Source organism: Phoca vitulina, unplaced genomic scaffold (assembly GCF_004348235.1).
Source record: "Phoca vitulina isolate PV1807 unplaced genomic scaffold, GSC_HSeal_1.0 scaffold83, whole genome shotgun sequence".
NCBI lineage: Eukaryota > Metazoa > Chordata > Mammalia > Carnivora > Phocidae > Phoca > Phoca vitulina.
The window spans coordinates 2,354,249-2,370,760 of NW_022589786.1; the positions used below are offsets into that span (position 1 = coordinate 2,354,249).

The 16,512-nt window shown below is 46.7% G+C and overlaps 1 protein-coding gene and 1 non-coding gene across 2 annotated transcripts in view; one reads left to right on the forward strand and one right to left on the reverse strand.

Moving 5' to 3' along the window:
• The window catches only part of SH3TC2 (SH3 domain and tetratricopeptide repeats 2), a 50,348-nt gene extending 44,354 nt beyond the window's left edge, over window positions 1-5,994 (reverse strand). The window contains exon 1 of the mRNA XM_032395336.1: window positions 5,868-5,994. Within this exon, the coding sequence (XP_032251227.1) occupies window positions 5,868-5,919 (52 nt within the window). The 5' untranslated portion in view covers window positions 5,920-5,994. The remainder of the gene's footprint in view (window positions 1-5,867) is intronic.
• Window positions 5,995-8,886: 2,892 nt separating this feature from the next.
• LOC116626170 lies at window positions 8,887-8,986 on the forward strand. Its single transcript, XR_004298185.1, has one exon. It is a non-coding gene; the product is annotated as a U6 spliceosomal RNA (small nuclear RNA).
• Window positions 8,987-16,512: the final 7,526 nt, after the last annotated feature.

Consider the following 16,512-nt stretch of genomic DNA (forward strand, 5'->3'; position numbering starts at 1 on the left):
AAAATTCAGAAATATTCCTTGAGCCATTCTCTACCTACTTCACATCCAAATATCTAGGGGTAGAATCTGGAGATGTGCATTTTCAATTAACATCTTGAGGATTTCTCTTGTACTTTAAAGTGTGAGAATCTCTGGAGTAGAAAGAGCCTATTCACCAGCTGCCTGGGGACCCATGAGCCAGAATACAACCATTTGAGACACAATAAGGGATCTGGAAAATTTGGGTGAGCCACATAATAGGAAGAACAATTAATAGCTGCACAGGGATTCATAGTTTACAGAACTCTTTTGCACATGGATTGTATTTCAACATGAAAGAATGAAGACTTAGCTGGGCCTTAAAGAAAGGACTAGAGACAAATCAAGGCAACAAAAAGCTATCATATGGAATGAAGTATGTTTAAAAAAAAGTATGATTTCTTTAATGACTGAAAGGAAATAGACCAGAAGGTTCATAGTGGTTACTGCTGAATCACTTTTCATCATCTTTTTGTCTACTTTTGTCCGCTTTCCAAATATCCTGTAATAGACACACATTTGTTTTCTAACACTGAAGGCAGGTAGAGAAGTGGCTAAGAACAAAGACTGCAATTAGACAGTCCCAGACTCAACCCTGAGCTTCTTCATTAGTCAGATGAGCCACGTAAACCCAGTCCATGTAGTCCAGGTGGGGCTGACTCCATCCCTAGCTCCAAAAGTGGGCACCGGACTCAAGCATAAGCCAATCATGTTATGTTATGCCATGGTCACATAACCAAGGTGAAGCCAATGAGAACTAGTCCTAGGACCCTCATCAGCACTCTGCAGGAAGAGATTTCTTTCCATTGCACTAGGAGTTGTGACTATGACAACCTGCAATGGGGGGACCTACCACAGGGTGAGGGCCTGCCTAAGGTTGAGGCCAACTCAATAAAAGTTTAGGAGTTTAGGAAAGATAACTTTCTGATAACATCATTTGAATATCTTGATCCAGCCATACCTAAAGCAAACAACCCCTGGACTTTTCATTTATGAATCAATAAATTACTTTTGGTATAAGCTAGTATCGTTTTTGTTATTATTATTATTATGGGTGAGAAAAAGTTACTAATTAAAAAAAAAATTGAGATTTCTTTAAAAACTGCCAAACCGCTTTCCAAAGCAGCTATTCCCATCAGCAATGTAGGAGAGTTCTGGTTTCCAGTTGCTCCAAATCCCCACCAACCTCTGATATTATCAGGCTTTTTAATTTTAGCCATTCCATAGGTGTGTAGTTTTATCTCACTGTTTCAATTGACATTTCCTTAATAACTAATGATGTTGAGCATTTTTTTCATGTGCTTATTTGCCACACATACATTTTCTGAATGAAAGTGTCTTTATAAACCTTTTGTTCCATTTAATTAGGTTATTTACCTTCTCATTACTGAGTTATAAGGGTGAGCTTTTTTTAAGATTTTATTTATTTATTTGTCAGAGAGAGAGCGAGTGAAAGGCAGAGCAGGCAGAGGGAGAAGCAGACTCCCCGCTGAGCAAGGAGCCCGATATGGGACTCCATCCAGGGACCCTGGGATCATGACTTGAGCCGAAGGAAGATGCCTCACTAACTGAGCCACCCGGGTGTCCCAGGGTGTTTTTTTGTTTTTTTGTTTTTTTAATGTTCTGGATAGGAGTATCAGATATGTGGTTTTCATGTATTATCCCTGAGTCTGTGGCTTCTTTTTCACTTTCTTGGTAGATTTATATGGGGGGAGGGAGGGAGGGGAGCAAAATTACTGGCAAAGAGATCGGCAAGATAAGGGGGAATGAACTTTGCATACACAGAGACAGCAGAAGCCAGGCTGTACGTACCAGAGAGGTCAGTGATCACGGGGCTAAAATTGATAAATACGGTAGAGTCAGGATAGGGACGGCATTTCAAGGCAAGCAGAGGAATTTAGAAGAGATACAGCAAGCAACAGGGAGCCATGAAGCATTCTCGAGCATGGGAATGGCCTAATAACAATGGAAATTCTACCTGGGGTGGCACAAGAAGGACAGGGGAGAAGAAAGACGAGAGGCAGGGAGGCCAGCCAAAAAGCCATCTGGCAATCCAGAAGTATAAGTGTGAGACTGTGCGTTGTGATTTTGGCAAATGAGAAGTGAGGGAATATCGTGAATGACGTGGTATTTTAAAGTTAGAAGAGAGAAAGCATCTTGACATATTGAGTATGAGGGATAAAAATAAGGAAGAGGCAATAATTACAGAAAATGAATAGATAGAAGAGATTTAAGAGATCATTTCGTTCTACTCCTCATTTTACTGCGAAGAAACAAAGGAGTAGTGATTCTACCAAGGTCACATAGCACGTGCGCGACAGAGTTAGAGGCCATCCAGATCCCTGGGGGCAGACTGTGCTGTCACCACGACGTTAACCTGACCTCAGATCTCTGAAGTCTGCAGTCTCTAATCTGGAAACATCTCACTCTCAGCAACTTGTTGGACGTGAGCTCTCCTTGTTCCTACCTTCCACCCCAACTTTAAGAAGAAAACTTGAAGAAGTGTTTCCCTGCGTGCTTTTTTTCTCTACCTACATTTTTTTTTTTCCTTCTTTGACCTGACGGTCACAGCACCAGCAGGTTTTAAGATGTAAACCCACACTGTCCTTGTTAGGACAGATGTTAAATCATAGCCACGGCTCCATCTACCTACACGGATGTATCTCCGATCATCATGCGGAGGGAGAGGAAAAAAGCAAGTTGCATAATGCTACTGTTTTGTTTTAGTATCAAAATCTTCAGAAAAAAATTCTTTGCAATGATTAGGAGCACAGGAACACGTAATAAAAGCACAAAATCACTGAATTCATGAAAGTGATTAATGCTGGGGAGGAAGGGAGGGAGGGAAATGAGACTGAGGAGAACTACGGGGGACCCTCCTTGCACCTGCAATGTTTTGTTTTTCTTTAAGAAAATGAAATAAAGATATTCTGAAGCAGATGTGGTAGAATGTAGAAATGTGCTAGAGCTAGATGGTGGGTTTATTGTTCTGAAATTCTCTATTATCAGTAAGTTCAAAATGCCTCGCAAGCTTTCTAAAGTTCAAATATGAGGCCTCATTCACTATTGCCAGCATTCTCCCTCAATTTCCTATTATTATACTCATGATTCACATTTACCAAAAATGTTGAAAGTTAAAAACACCAATGATCAATATAGGCAAATGTTCTCTCTCACAGCCCCTGTTTAAGAGTGTCAGTCTGCCAAATTTCTTCAAGAACGTGTTGATGATAACGGGGCAGTGCTAGAAGTTTTTAGGTCAATGAACTTTGACATGACTTACTCTGCGATCCTCAGTGAGCAACTATAATTTATTAAACAGTGGCAAGAATCTCCAAGCGTCCAGGAAGACAGACATGAGGGCAATTAACCAGAACCAGCACCTCTCACCATGCGCAGTGGGGAGACTTATGTGAGCAAATGAGAAATATTATGGAACAGATGCTCAGGCAGGGCCCATGTGTGAAAATGCAGGTCACCTGGGGTGGCCAGAGCCAACATTCATCATTGTGTGACACTGTGGCAAACCAGCTAGGCATCCGTCCAGGGCTCAGTGCTACCGAGAGCCTTCTCCTTTCCTGCCTCTCTTACCCCTGAGGACTGCTGGTCCTCCCTGTTGACTCCCCCTTAAACAGTTGTAATGGCAGAAGCAGCCAGAAACAGGAGCACAGTGGGGCCAGGAATTAGGGAGAAGGGAATAGTCTTTACTAGGGAACAATAAAACAACCCACAATTACTGAGGGATTATCAGAAGCCAGACCCTGTGCTAAATCCATGAGATGAATTATCTGATGTAATCCTCACCCAAAACTCCATGGGATAGAGAGTACCATTAGATCCAGTTTACAGACAGGAAAACTGAGGTTCAAAGAATATAAGAGGTTTGCCCAAAGTCACAGAACTATGGAGTCACTCCATGATATGTGTCATACTTTGTTCCATTTCTCTAGGATAAATAGGGTTGCCTAACAAGGGATGTTTGTATCAACGGTCCTCAAACCTACAACACCCATATCATCCTCCCTAGGCAAAGGCGCCGACAAGCACAGAAAACAGTTTGGGGAAATGGCATGAAAAGCCTTGGTAAAGGAAATGGCAAGTTGATTCAGAGAAATAGTGGATTCAGGATGCCAACCACTTATCGATGCCCCATATCAGGTGAAACAATAAAATCACTGGATGATAATGTCATAAGAACTCTGAGGATGCTTTCTTCAGTGTTGCTTGGTTGGCTGGTTGGTTTGGAGCCACAGAACTCTTGTACATGAAATCTTGGGCTGAGGACAGGATGTCAGACAGAAGCAGAGCTGCTCCAGCTGTGGCTGGGGGGTCAGAAAGCAGGAGCAGAGCTCCCTAGGGCACCTCTGCTGGCCAAGTTTACAATCCCTCATCTTATAGATGAGCAAACAAAGGCCTAAAGAGAGAGCTTGATAAGCTAGGGTCATAGAAATGTAATTAATATGGCTGACATTTCTTGTGCTTAATTAACTGTGTGCCGGGTCGTTTTAAGTGTGAAACTTAATCCCTACCACAACTCCATGAGCAATGCATAATTATATCACAAATCTACAGATGGAGGAACTGAAACAGAGAGGGTAAGTAAATTGTTCAAGTCAAGTCAAAGAACCAAGATCAAGCCAGAAACTTTGGCCTCAAAGACCAGGTGATTCACCATGATGATGCCTGCCCAAGTGAGGGTAGACTGAGTTGGATCTAGAATGCAGGTCCCTGGCTGGTAGACCAGTGGTCCTTCATGTTCCCCCACCCTCCATTCAGCATCTGCTCCTGTGGGGTACAATGGCAACATGATTTAGGGAAAGGGTCTGAAAAGTTTCTAAATCTTAGAATCTTAGAAATCTGGAGACACAAAATGTTTTCATAGCTAAAGGTTGTGCCAAGGACATCATTTGCAAATCTGTTTGCCTTCGTTAGGGGTTCTCCTGAGTTCCCCTTCCAAGGAAACACATGGAACTCCAGGAAGACATGGAATCCTAACAAGGGTTGGGAATGATTCCTTGGCATGGTGCTCTCCTATCTCCCAAGCAAGTCCTCCCTGACTCTGCCACCTTCCCTCAAAGCTGTCACACATCCTGATAAATGCCCTGCTCCAGATGTCAGGGCCCCACCTCGGTCCTGTTCTGAAAAGAAGCAAGGAGCTTGCATTAGGGTGACTAACCACCCCGGTTGGCCAGGACTCTTCTGGTTTCAGTACTGACTGCATCCTGAGAAAGTCTTCAGGCCCAGACAAACTGGGATGGTGGGTCACCTGATGTCAAGTCTCAGGTGACTTGACAATTTCTTGGGCAACAAGTCTCCATGGCCTCAAGTTAACATAAAAAAAAGAAAAGAAAAGAAAAGAAAAATCACACTGTAATAGGTAGGAGGCAGGAAATTGCCTGTTTTTCTCTAGTGACAGCAACACTGATGAAAATAGGGTTGAGTGACAAAGGCCAAGTTTATGACCACCCGCAGGCCCCAGAGGCATTCACTGCCTGAGGTTCCTCCCTGACCTAGGGAATCCTGGGAAGAAAAGACGGAAGGGGTTAGTCACACCCTGCGAGTAGCAGCCAAGAGCAGCACTGGCTCCTCACAGAGTGAGCTCAAAGTCTCTCTCATCGGGAAAAGTAGAAGATTCCCAGGGTCTACTCCCTTTTCACAAAGCCAGAATGACAAATACTGGATGAGGGAAAGAGGAGAGGGGGCCAGAAAGCAGAGCCATCTCCCCGTCTTTGGAAAAGTAACTTTCCCAACCCAGCAGATCCCTGAGTCTTCACTGGACTCCATGAGCAACTCCACTGGACCAACCACCTCAGCGACTCCACATGCCAAGGCCCCCCCAGGAAACTCACCTGGGCCCCAGGACAGACTCGGCTCCCCCGGAATGCAGAAGCAGCCACCCATGTGTGCATCATTCTCCCCAGGCCAAGGCCCCTGGGAACACCAGCCAGAAAAGCACTGGAAGGGGACAGCCTCCCAACGGTGTCCCTCCTCCCGCCTCCTCCCTGGCACACTAGGGACCAAAACCCAGCTCAATGCACAATGCAGCCTTTGAGATCTGGCTGCCGCAGGAGGCCCAAGGAGGAGGGGAGGGGCAGCCCAGCCCTCAGGACCCAGAGTCCTTACACTGTCAGGCCTCTGACTGGGGAGCAGCGCTCCTCCCTGCCTCTCTGCAGATTGCTTCAGGCCTATCAGGCTCTGGCGCATTCCTCACATTCTAGGACTGAGATACACAGTTAGGTTCCTGTGGGGGAGGTCAGGGTGGGGGAGGAGGGCAGAGAGCATCCCAGGAATCAAAGCTGCTGTTCTTGTTTTCCCCTGACTGACTTGGCCCACACTGCCTTGCCTGCCAGTGAGAAAGCCATCCCCACCCAGCCTCTCTCTGCAAGCACCTCCCGCGGCTCTCTGGGTGAAGCTGGAGCTGTGGGCGCAGCATCTCGCCTGGGTCCCAGCAGCACCAGTGAGCGAAGTCCTCACTGGTGAGTGTGCAGGGCCCCAGCCCCTGCTCCTAAAGCTTCGGTCAGAAGGAATGTGGGAAATCGCCTGATGGAGCCCAGCACCTTACAGATGAGAGAGGATGGAGGACCAAGTCTGGTAAGGCTCCGAGTGTGCACAAAAACCTGGTCACCCCAGACCACACTCTTTTCCATTTTGGACAAGGAGCAGAGCCAGAGAATGCAGTGGACACAGTGCAGAAAACCTCCCGTGATATCTTCCACACGAGGCAGAGAAAATATGGTTGAATGTCCACAAGACTGGGCAGAGACACGACTGATCTAACAACCAAGCTCACAGATCACTAATTACGTATTATTTTCTTAACGCCTAGAGCAAAGTTCAGTGGTGAGTGGACCAAAGCGGGAGGCGGGGCGGCCGAGAGGAGGCAGAGTCCTAACCGCGGCCGTGCAGGCTACGTGCAGGCTGGACTGGAGGTCAGTCTCGCATGCATTTTAAGGAAGGAGGTGGCCTGGCCATGTTTATAGTCTGGGAGGAGCACTGGGGTGACAGTATGAAGGATAGCCACGGGTCGGTCTCCCTGCAGTGGTCATGAGTGTCCACTGCACACAGCAGTTCAGCCTCAGGTGACAAGAGTCTGGCTTCAGTTTCCATGCTGACTCATCTTGACTCCCAGTCCCTGAATGTTGGCCACGGGAAGGCACTCACTATACATGACTTCCTTTAAATCCTGTAACAGCCCCATAATGGAGGCCCTATCAGCTCTATTCCGTAAGTGAGGAAACTCGTGAAAAGGGGCGTATAACTTGTCCAAAGCCCCACTATCTACGAACGTCAGATTCAGGACTGGAGCCAGGTCTAATTGACTCCGCGACTCGGGAGCTTCACTTTTCTAATATACAAGCTCTTGCCGTGACCACAGTGAAAAACAGTTCGATGATCTGATAGTGAACCCTCAGAGCTTGCTGATCACTATGGAAAGCCCAGGAGAGGAGGGCTAGGGTGGGGGCAGGGGGGGCAGGGGGACAGGGTCTCTCCAATTACATGGGGGATCACATAGGGGATCACAAGGGGGATGTTTCCTCTGTGCACATCTGTTTAAAGTATCCACTTCCCATAATGTCCCATGCCTTTTCCCTCACCAAAGCAGTGTTTTAGGATGTTTTCATGGACTTAAGATAAAAGAGCAAGAGTTTCTTTAGAAAGTAGTCACTCAAAATTTTGGGAGGTACATGAGAATCAGACAATGAAGAGAAACCATGGTTTAACGTGCACATGATGACAAATGCTCAGACTTATCATTTCTCCTTGACTAGCCTGCACACCATTCTTACACAGGTGCAGCAACAGAGATCCAAAATTGCAAATGACCAAGACCAACCAAAGGAAACCCATCTGTCCCAGATGACACCCTGAGGCAGTTGGCTGAGACACACATTTTGGCAAGTCCATTCTGGATAAAGTCATTGCTTCTCTTGAGATGCAAGAAACTAGTGCTATCTTGCATATGGGTAACTCAGATGAATTAGCCTGAACAAAGGGCTTTCCAGGCAGAGAGAGCAGCAGGTGCAAAGGCCCTGAGGCTGGACCATGGGTGGCAAGTGGAAGGAAAAGCATGTGTGGTTGGAGTCCATGAGGCAGGGCAGGGTATAGAGATGAGGTTGGAGAAAGCAGTTGGAGGCCAGATTGCATAGGACCTTGAAGGCCTCTAAGGACTTCAGCTTCTACTGTGAGTGGGATGGAAGACAATGGAGGGTACTAAATAGAAGAGTCTCATGATGGACTTATGGCTTTAAAGAGTCACCCTGCTTGCTCCTTGAAAAATAGGCTGGAGGCGCCTGGGTGGCTCAGTTGGTTGAGTGGCCGACTCTTGATTTCAGCTCAGGTCATGATCTCAGGGTCCTGGGATCGAGCCCTGCATTGGGCTTCACGCCAGTGGGGAGTCTGCTGGAGATTCTCTCTCTACCTCTCCTTCTGCCCCTTCCCCCTGTTCACTCGCACATGCTCTCTCTTTCTCTAAAATAAATAAATCTTATTTAAAAAAAAAGAAAAATAGGCTATAGCTGGGACTCCAGGAATGCCGCAATTATAACATCCAGAAGAGAGATAATGATGGCCTGCGCCAGAGTGACAGCAATGGAGGTCTCAAGAGGGGCTTAGGTGTTAGACATATTTCTGAATGAAGAGTATATTAATCGAGGTTCTCCAGAGAAGCAGAATCAATAGGGTATAAATATATCTGTGGTACAAGGAGGGCACTGCCCCACCTAAGAACCCCCTGCTAGGCTTCAGGCAATGAGAACTATGCTGCCATGTTCCTCTGGTAAATAACCAGACATTCTGGTTTGTCATAGAAATCAGACATCAAGATTTTAACTTGAAGTTCCCAAACTTTTTAATGGTCACAAACTAGGCTCGCTTCAGCAGCACATATACTAAAACTGGAATGGTACAGAGATTAGCATGGTCTCTGTGCAAGGATGACATGCAAATTCGTGAAGCATCCACCGTTTTGAGCATTGTATAGAACTGTTGAATCAGTATATCATTCACTGGAAACTAATATATCACTGTATGATAATTATACTTCAATAAGAAAAATAATCAAAAAAATGAATACTCAGACTAATTCAGAAAATCTCCCAAAGCACTGTGTAGGCTAATGCTTCAGAGCAGACAAAAATCCCTCTAGGCCAAATCCAGCCCAAAAGCAGCCAGTTGGACCCTTCAGATGTAAAATGGAATTTTTTTTTTCTTGGGAAATTCACAATCTAGTTGGGATAATAAGATATGCACTGGGGAACTATAATTCAAGGGGGAAAATGCAAGACTATGTCATGGGTGGAATTCTGTCCCCTCCAAAAATGATATATTGAAGACTTAACCCCCAGTACCTCAGAATGTGACTCTATTTGAAAATAGGATTGTTGCAGATATAATTATTTAAGTTAGGTTCCTAGTGGAGTAGGGAGGGCCCCAATCCAATATGACTGGTGTCCTTATAAAAAGAACACCCTGTGAGGACAGACACACAAGCAAAAACCCCAGCAACAATGAGGGGAGTAGAGTTACGAATCCACAAGCCAAGGAGTGCCTGGGATTGCCAGCAAACCACCAGAAGTCAGGAAGAGGCAAGGGATGCTTCTCCCTGCAGGTTTTTCAGAGGGAGCAGAGCCATGCAGACACCTTGATTTGGGACTTCCAGCCCCCAGAACTATGAGACAATGTATTTCTGTTGTTTGAAGCCCCCCAGTTTGGACAGTTTATTAGGACAGCCCCAAGAAACTCCACAATGCTGTGTTTTTACCTCTTGGAGTTCTGTTTGGGCATTAGATTTGTGGTCAGAAGACCAAAGTTCAATTCCTGGCTCTGCCATTTCCAAGTTGGATGCTATTTGGTATAGTCTCTCCTTTGCAAATAACAATGATGGTAATAGTCACATCGAGATCACAAAAAAAGTTCTACCTCACAAAATGATTGTCAGGATTTAAAAGGAGTTTATAGGGGTTGGTTTTTTACTTGTGCAATTCTTGCACACGCGCGCCCATGCGCACGCGCATGTGTGATCACTGTTATGCTAGTTTTTGGCATATTGTCCATGCATCCGGACTCTGAGGAAGAAGAGACATCCTTGGTGAGTAGAATGTGCCTATCAGCCACAGAGACAAAAATCTCAGTTCCAATCAGAAAGCTTACAAGGAAATGCATCCAAGTAAAATCGGGTCTGCCTGTCCTCAGATAATCAGGAAGATACCTTTCACTACCTCAGACAAAGGCATCCAGCCCAGCCACCCTAGCTGCATTTCTCTCCTTAATTCTCGACTGGTCAATGTTTTTGATAGACATGAGTTTTGCAAACAGTTTACTTAAGAAAGAAAAATGAAACTTCATGCTCAACTATTTTCATCGCTATGGTATTTGGCTTTTGTGATTTTGTAAATCGGTTTCAAGCAAAAGGAAATGTATGTCTCTTTTCTAGGTGTTTTCATTGATAAATTTCATTGGGTGGCCTTCAGAAAGTCAACCATTTCCTCTTTGGTGCTTTCCTTATGAAAAGTCACTTTGTGTCCCCATCCATTCAGGTCTTGTTCACGTGATGACCTTGCTCAAGTTCCTCTGGAAGTGGGGTCCCCAGATCTCCATCCAACTGCCCAACAGAGCTGTGTGTTCTGTACACAGCTCTGAGGCACTGTCCCCTCCTTCGTTTCACATATTGTTCTTCTGCTAATGGATCCCAAGCTTACATCAGCCTACAGGAGTCAGGAGATAGCTCACATTCTGTCCATTGGAGAGATTTATCAAGATTCAGATGCCTAGATCTTACCCAGCCCCAGTGAAACAGAATCTCTGATTAGACCCATTCCATGTAATTCTGATGTGCATCCAGATTTCAGCAAATAATGCCCCAGGGGTTTCTTTTGCAGGGATGAGGGACAGGCCCAGGTGTAGATTTCAGGGGTCTAGATGTCCGTCTAGTTCTCCTTTTCTTCTGATCTATGCCAAAGTTTTTGTTTTTTTTTTAAGATTTTATTTTTTTATTTATTTATTTGTGAGAGAGAGAGAGAATGCACAAGCAGGGGGAGTGGCAGGCAGAGGGAGATGCAGGCTGCCCACTGAGCAAGGAGCCCAATGTGGGACTAGATCCCAGGACCCTAGGATCATGACCTGAGCCAGAGGCAGAGGCTTAACCAGCTGAGCCACCCAGGCATCCCTGATCTATGCCAAAGTCAATTAAAAACCTTAACCACAAGGGGGGACCACATGCAGGGACTCTGCCTCTCTCAATGAAAAGAATGTGAGGGGGCAACTGGGTGGCCCAGTCGGTTGGGTCATGGACTCTTGGTTTCAGCTCAAGTCGTGATCTCAGGGTCATGGGATCGAGCCCCAAGTTGGGCTCCATGCTCAGCATGGAGTCTGCTTGAGATTCTCTCTCTAACTCTCCCTCTGCCCCTCCCCACTGTGTTCTCTCTCGCTCTCTCAGATAAATAAGTAGATCTTTAAAAAACAGAAAAAAGAAAAGAATGTGAGAGGGTCCCTCTCATCCTCAAGGTTTAGCATCCACAGATAACAAAAAAATGACATAATTATTTAAGAGTTCCCTGTTGATGAAATCCTCCATCTTACTATATCCTCACACCTATATTAGTAACATAGGAGTTGGACCTGCCATTTTGTAAGCAATGAAAGTGTTGTGTGAGAGTGATCACGTGACTTCTCCAAGGTCTTACGGCTAGTAATTGACAGAAATAGCTTTCTCAAACATTCCAGCCAGCACCAGCACATACAGTAGGCTTCACCACTTAAGAGAGCCAGGAGGATATAAACCAGACACATATACACAGGATCCCAACCCCAAACCCTCCCTCAAGCAACACCTGTCTAGTAATAAAAATCAGAATTATCTTAACCTCCACAGAACCACATATGTATAGAGGTCAAGCAAACGAGTAAAACAAGTTTATCATCCATGCACTTAATTTAAAAGGTTTCAACAATATGTGAACATCCTGGGAAAGTAGGAAAGGAAAACCATCTAAATACAATGGGCCAATGCTTCTCAAACTTTAATATGGATATTAATTATCTGGCATGATAGGCACAATAACGCCCCCCAAAGATGTCCATATCCCCAGAGCCTGTGAATATGTTACCTTACCTGGCTAAGGGGATTTTGTTGATAGGATTAAGTGAAGGAATTTGAGAAAGGGACATTATTTGGATCATCTACATGTAACCACAAGGGAGGTGGGAAGGTCAGAGTCAGAAGAAGACACGACAAGGAGACTAGAAGCCAGCGGTCAGAATCAGAGAAAGTGATCTGAAGATGCTGTCTCAATGCTGGTTTTAGATGGAAGATGGGGCCCCAAGGCAAGGAATGGGGGAAGCCTCTAAAAGCTGGAAAAGGCGCAGAACGGATTCTCCTCTAGAACTTCCAAGAGGAACATGGCCCCGCCAACACCTTGATTTTAGCCCAGTGAGAACCACCTGGGACTTCTGACACCGAGAAGATAAAGCTGTGTTGTTTGAAGCCACTAAGTGTGCATTTGTTGCAGCAGCCATAGGAAATGGAGAGACCCGGGAACGGGTGAAATGCAGATCCTAATCCCGGGTCTCCTCAGGGGTGAGAAGTCCTAGTGGGAGCTTGCAGGTGGTGCCCATGCACTGGGGCTTGGACCACGCAGAGCCGAGGCCATCAGAACTCCCCCGCTGCTGCTCCCTCAGTGTCTGGAGGCTTCAGTGAGCACGCCCTGCAGACCCCTCAGTCCCTCACCTCTGACTGCCCCAGCGTCTGTCCCACTGCACACGGTGCGGACCTCGGGTCAGCCTTGTTTTCAGTATCACCTACTCTGAGAGGTACCTCCTTTTATTCTTATTTCTGCTCCCTGCTTATTTACTTGAGTGATTATAGTCCTAAGTCTGGGTGTTTATTTATCATCTCCCCCCTCATGTTTCTGCTGCCCCGTTCCCACCATGCAACACAGTGCCTGACATAGAATAGGCACTCTTATGGGAAGGAAGGAAGGAAGGAAGGAAGGAAGGAAGGAAGGAAGGAAGGAAGGAAGGAACTAAAAAATTAAGGAAGCTCTTAGTTCTTTTTTCAAATACATGCCTGACCAAATCTCTCACAACTTGTATTTGTACAACTGAATTTGTTTTAAGCTACCTAAACCAAAAGTTTATACTGACCCAAGAAGCTTAATTTTCTCAGACTGGCCTCTATGTTCCACACAGATGAGATCAATCTGAACACTGATCGTTTCCATCCCTGTTCAAGATTCCTCCCCCAGTCTGAAAAGCCTGCTGCAGCAGGTCAGTTCCCAAGAAGCAGACTCTGAGAGGAACACTGGCAGGCAGGAAGCCTATGGGCTTGTGCTCACAGGATCCCTAGGGGTGGGGGCGGGGAAGACGGGACGGAATGGCCTGCAACACAGACTCAAGAGAGTCCTCAGCTCGTTCCCAAAGGGAGCCCAGGGCTCGGCGGGCCCTGCAGAGTCATCCTGGGCCAGGGGCACCTGATAACCACCAGTCACTGGACAGGCTACAACCTTGCAATGGCCAGTCATTGAGGGCAGCTGCCCCGGAAGGGAGCACGGACTGGAGAGGGCACTCTTCTGTTCCAGGCAAGCCCCAGAGAGGGATCAGCTGAGAGCTGTCGACCTTGAAAGCTTCCAGCAGCTGGGGGAAGGAGTGGGCCAGTCGTGATAGCTGGGGTTCCAGGCAGACTCCACAACGTTCACCACGCATGCCCTCTGTTTCCTCAGGCACTGGGGGAAAAGAAACTATTAAATCAAGCGAAGCCCAGAATAGAGCTTTGTGTCATACCAATATGAACTAGAGAGGAATAGACTAAAGACGCAGCAAGAAGCACACTGGTGTAGAAGAGTCCAGAAGGAGGAGAACTGGGATGGCCTGGAGGGTGGGCACAGAGCCTGTCTTGGAGACAGGGATCCTCTGAGATGGGCCGTGTGAAGGCGTTGAGAGTATGGAGGAATGAGGTGTGCGTTTGGAGCAGCTCATGGCTGAAGGCCACAATGTAACCAGGGAGGAGGAGAACAAGGGCGTCCATGGGGGTAGCATAATAAGAAGCTGATCCGAAAGGAATGGACGGGTCGCTGGTCCCAGTGAAGGACAGGGGGTGCTGGCTGTTAAAAGTTTGCAGGGGCCCAGCCGTGGGGGTTTATGTCTCTCCTCCAGGAGCCTCGAAATGGAGCAGGGACAGCATACAGCAGTTCAGAGTTGGCAAAGCAGTGGTGTCAGGGGGCACTAGGGTGCGAGAATCTGGGGGGCTGGTGAGATTGTGACTGAAAGGGGCCACCTCGGAGTCAGGCTCGATGAGGAGGCCCAGGGGGGATGGACATATAGGCGATCAGACAAACCATGTCACAAGATCCTAAGGAGACTGTCCAGCAGCTTGGGGAGATTTCAGGGAGTGGGTGAGCTGAAAGTTGGGGGCTGCCGAGGGGAATTTCAGAGACCACGTCTGTAGTGGTGGAGGGTGAGAGGAGCCCGTGCAGAGCATGGCAGGGAGTACTGTCCTGCAGGAAGGCCAGGTACTCTGTTTAAAACGGTGTCATCACAGCGACGGTCACATATGTAAGCAAAAGTTCAGGCTGCATGTTGAATAAAAAGGTGTGTCCACTTTTAAACCACCTGGCTCCTAACCAAAGCCCACTCCCCTCCCTGAAGGCAACCACAGGCAAGCTGCAGTATCCTTCTGAACTCGGGCTCTGCATCCTAGACACACGCCTATGTGATCCCATTTCGGCAAGGAAGATTATTGTTATACATAGATTCTATATACATGGTTTATATATATAATATATTTATTCCTCTAGAGGATCATATTATATATATTATCATATATTTTAATTGCCTCCCTGCCTCACTCTTGGCCCTGGACTTAGCCCACATTGTGAGAATGATGATTCTGACTTGGCCTGTTTCACTTGACTCGTGGCTGGAGCCTCAAGTTAAAAAGACGGGAACTCTTGTGGGAAAGAGAGGCTTCATGAGGGCAGCCCCGGCAACAGCCATGGGTAAAGCTGGCCCAGAAAGGGCTCCTCTTTCCCCGGGACGAAGTCAGAACAAGTGAGTCCTGATGGGTTAGCCACTGGATGGCTAACATTTTCCTGTTTCTGGGTGAAACTTGTTAGTCTCGCTTCCTGGAATCTAAACAAAGTTCAAAACAAACTTCTAAACAAAGGGATCCTCTGCTTCCCCAGATCTTGATTCCATTCCCTGAGAGGAGTGAGCCAAGATACTGCTCCTCTGACCACTTTCCCAGCAGAGCCCCGTGCCTTCCTCCTGTACCTTCCTGGTGGCCAATTGTTGTGATCATCCTCGTGGGGGTAGTTTTTATTTCTATTAACCCCTTTCTTCACACCCTCATAATGATGCAGAGAGACTGTTTTCCCAATAGAAATTATTCAGGTCTTTTAGACGGTCCAGCGTTTGATGGTCTCTCCTAAAAGCCTAATCCACCAGTATCCAGCTGAGCAAGGTGAAAAAGAGTCTAGACCGAGGTGAGGGGCCCCACATTCAAGCCAGATGCTGCATCTGCCTCAGCGTGAGGCTGAGCGGTTGAGTGGCAGGTTCCAGGGTAGGGTTCATCAGCCATCAGATGGGAAGGGAACTCCTGACTTAAGGTCTTTACAAAGTGGCTGCGAAGAGAAAAGTAGAAAGATCCCTGAAAGCATTTTGTTAATTCGAAGCGCTGGGAAGCACTGCGTGTGTTTCTTTAAACTGAGTGCACACAACTGGGGGAAATATTTGGTCAAAGAGAGGGAAATTCATCTCAGCCTGGAATAAAGGGAAAGAATTCAAGACCAGGTCGCCTTCCTCTATGAAGTTATGCTGCTTTGAAAGCCCTTTCATTCAGATCCTCACAAGCCTGTGAAAGGAAGGGGCAGGGTGAAATGCTTATTGCATTTGCAAGAGAAGGGATGGGGACTGAGAAGGAGGCTGGCTCTCCTCCGCCAGGTCCCTACCTCAGTACTTCTCTGCAAGGAGATGGAAACCGGAGACACAGACCAGCTTCATGTAGCATCATTGTAATTGGCCCAGAGGAAGGACCACACCCTGCAATCCCCATGGCAACAGAGCTCCCTGCACATTCCCAGGCAGGGAAAGGCTGACAGGAACAAACTGGGAAGGTCCGGCAGGCCTGCATGAGAAGAGAGATGATGGGCTTGTCACATGGGTAGGTGTAAGTGAATAATGATAATGCTAGTTAACTACACGGACAGCTTCATATGGATGCACCACACTAGTATTTTAATGGATTTACTCATTTAACACACACAACCACCCGGAGAGGCAGGTCATGTCATTATCTCCATCTAAAGATGAAGAATTTGGGGGTCTGGGAAGCTGAGTAAATTTCCAAAGGTCGCATAGCTAGCAAGTGGTAGAGTCGGGATTCAGAACCCAGCAGACTGAATCCGGAGCTGGGCTCTTGACTGGGGCACCACTGAGTCTGCCTAATTTTTGCATTTGGCAAAGAATAATGCAATCTACATTTATATAGTCCTGGAGTATGGA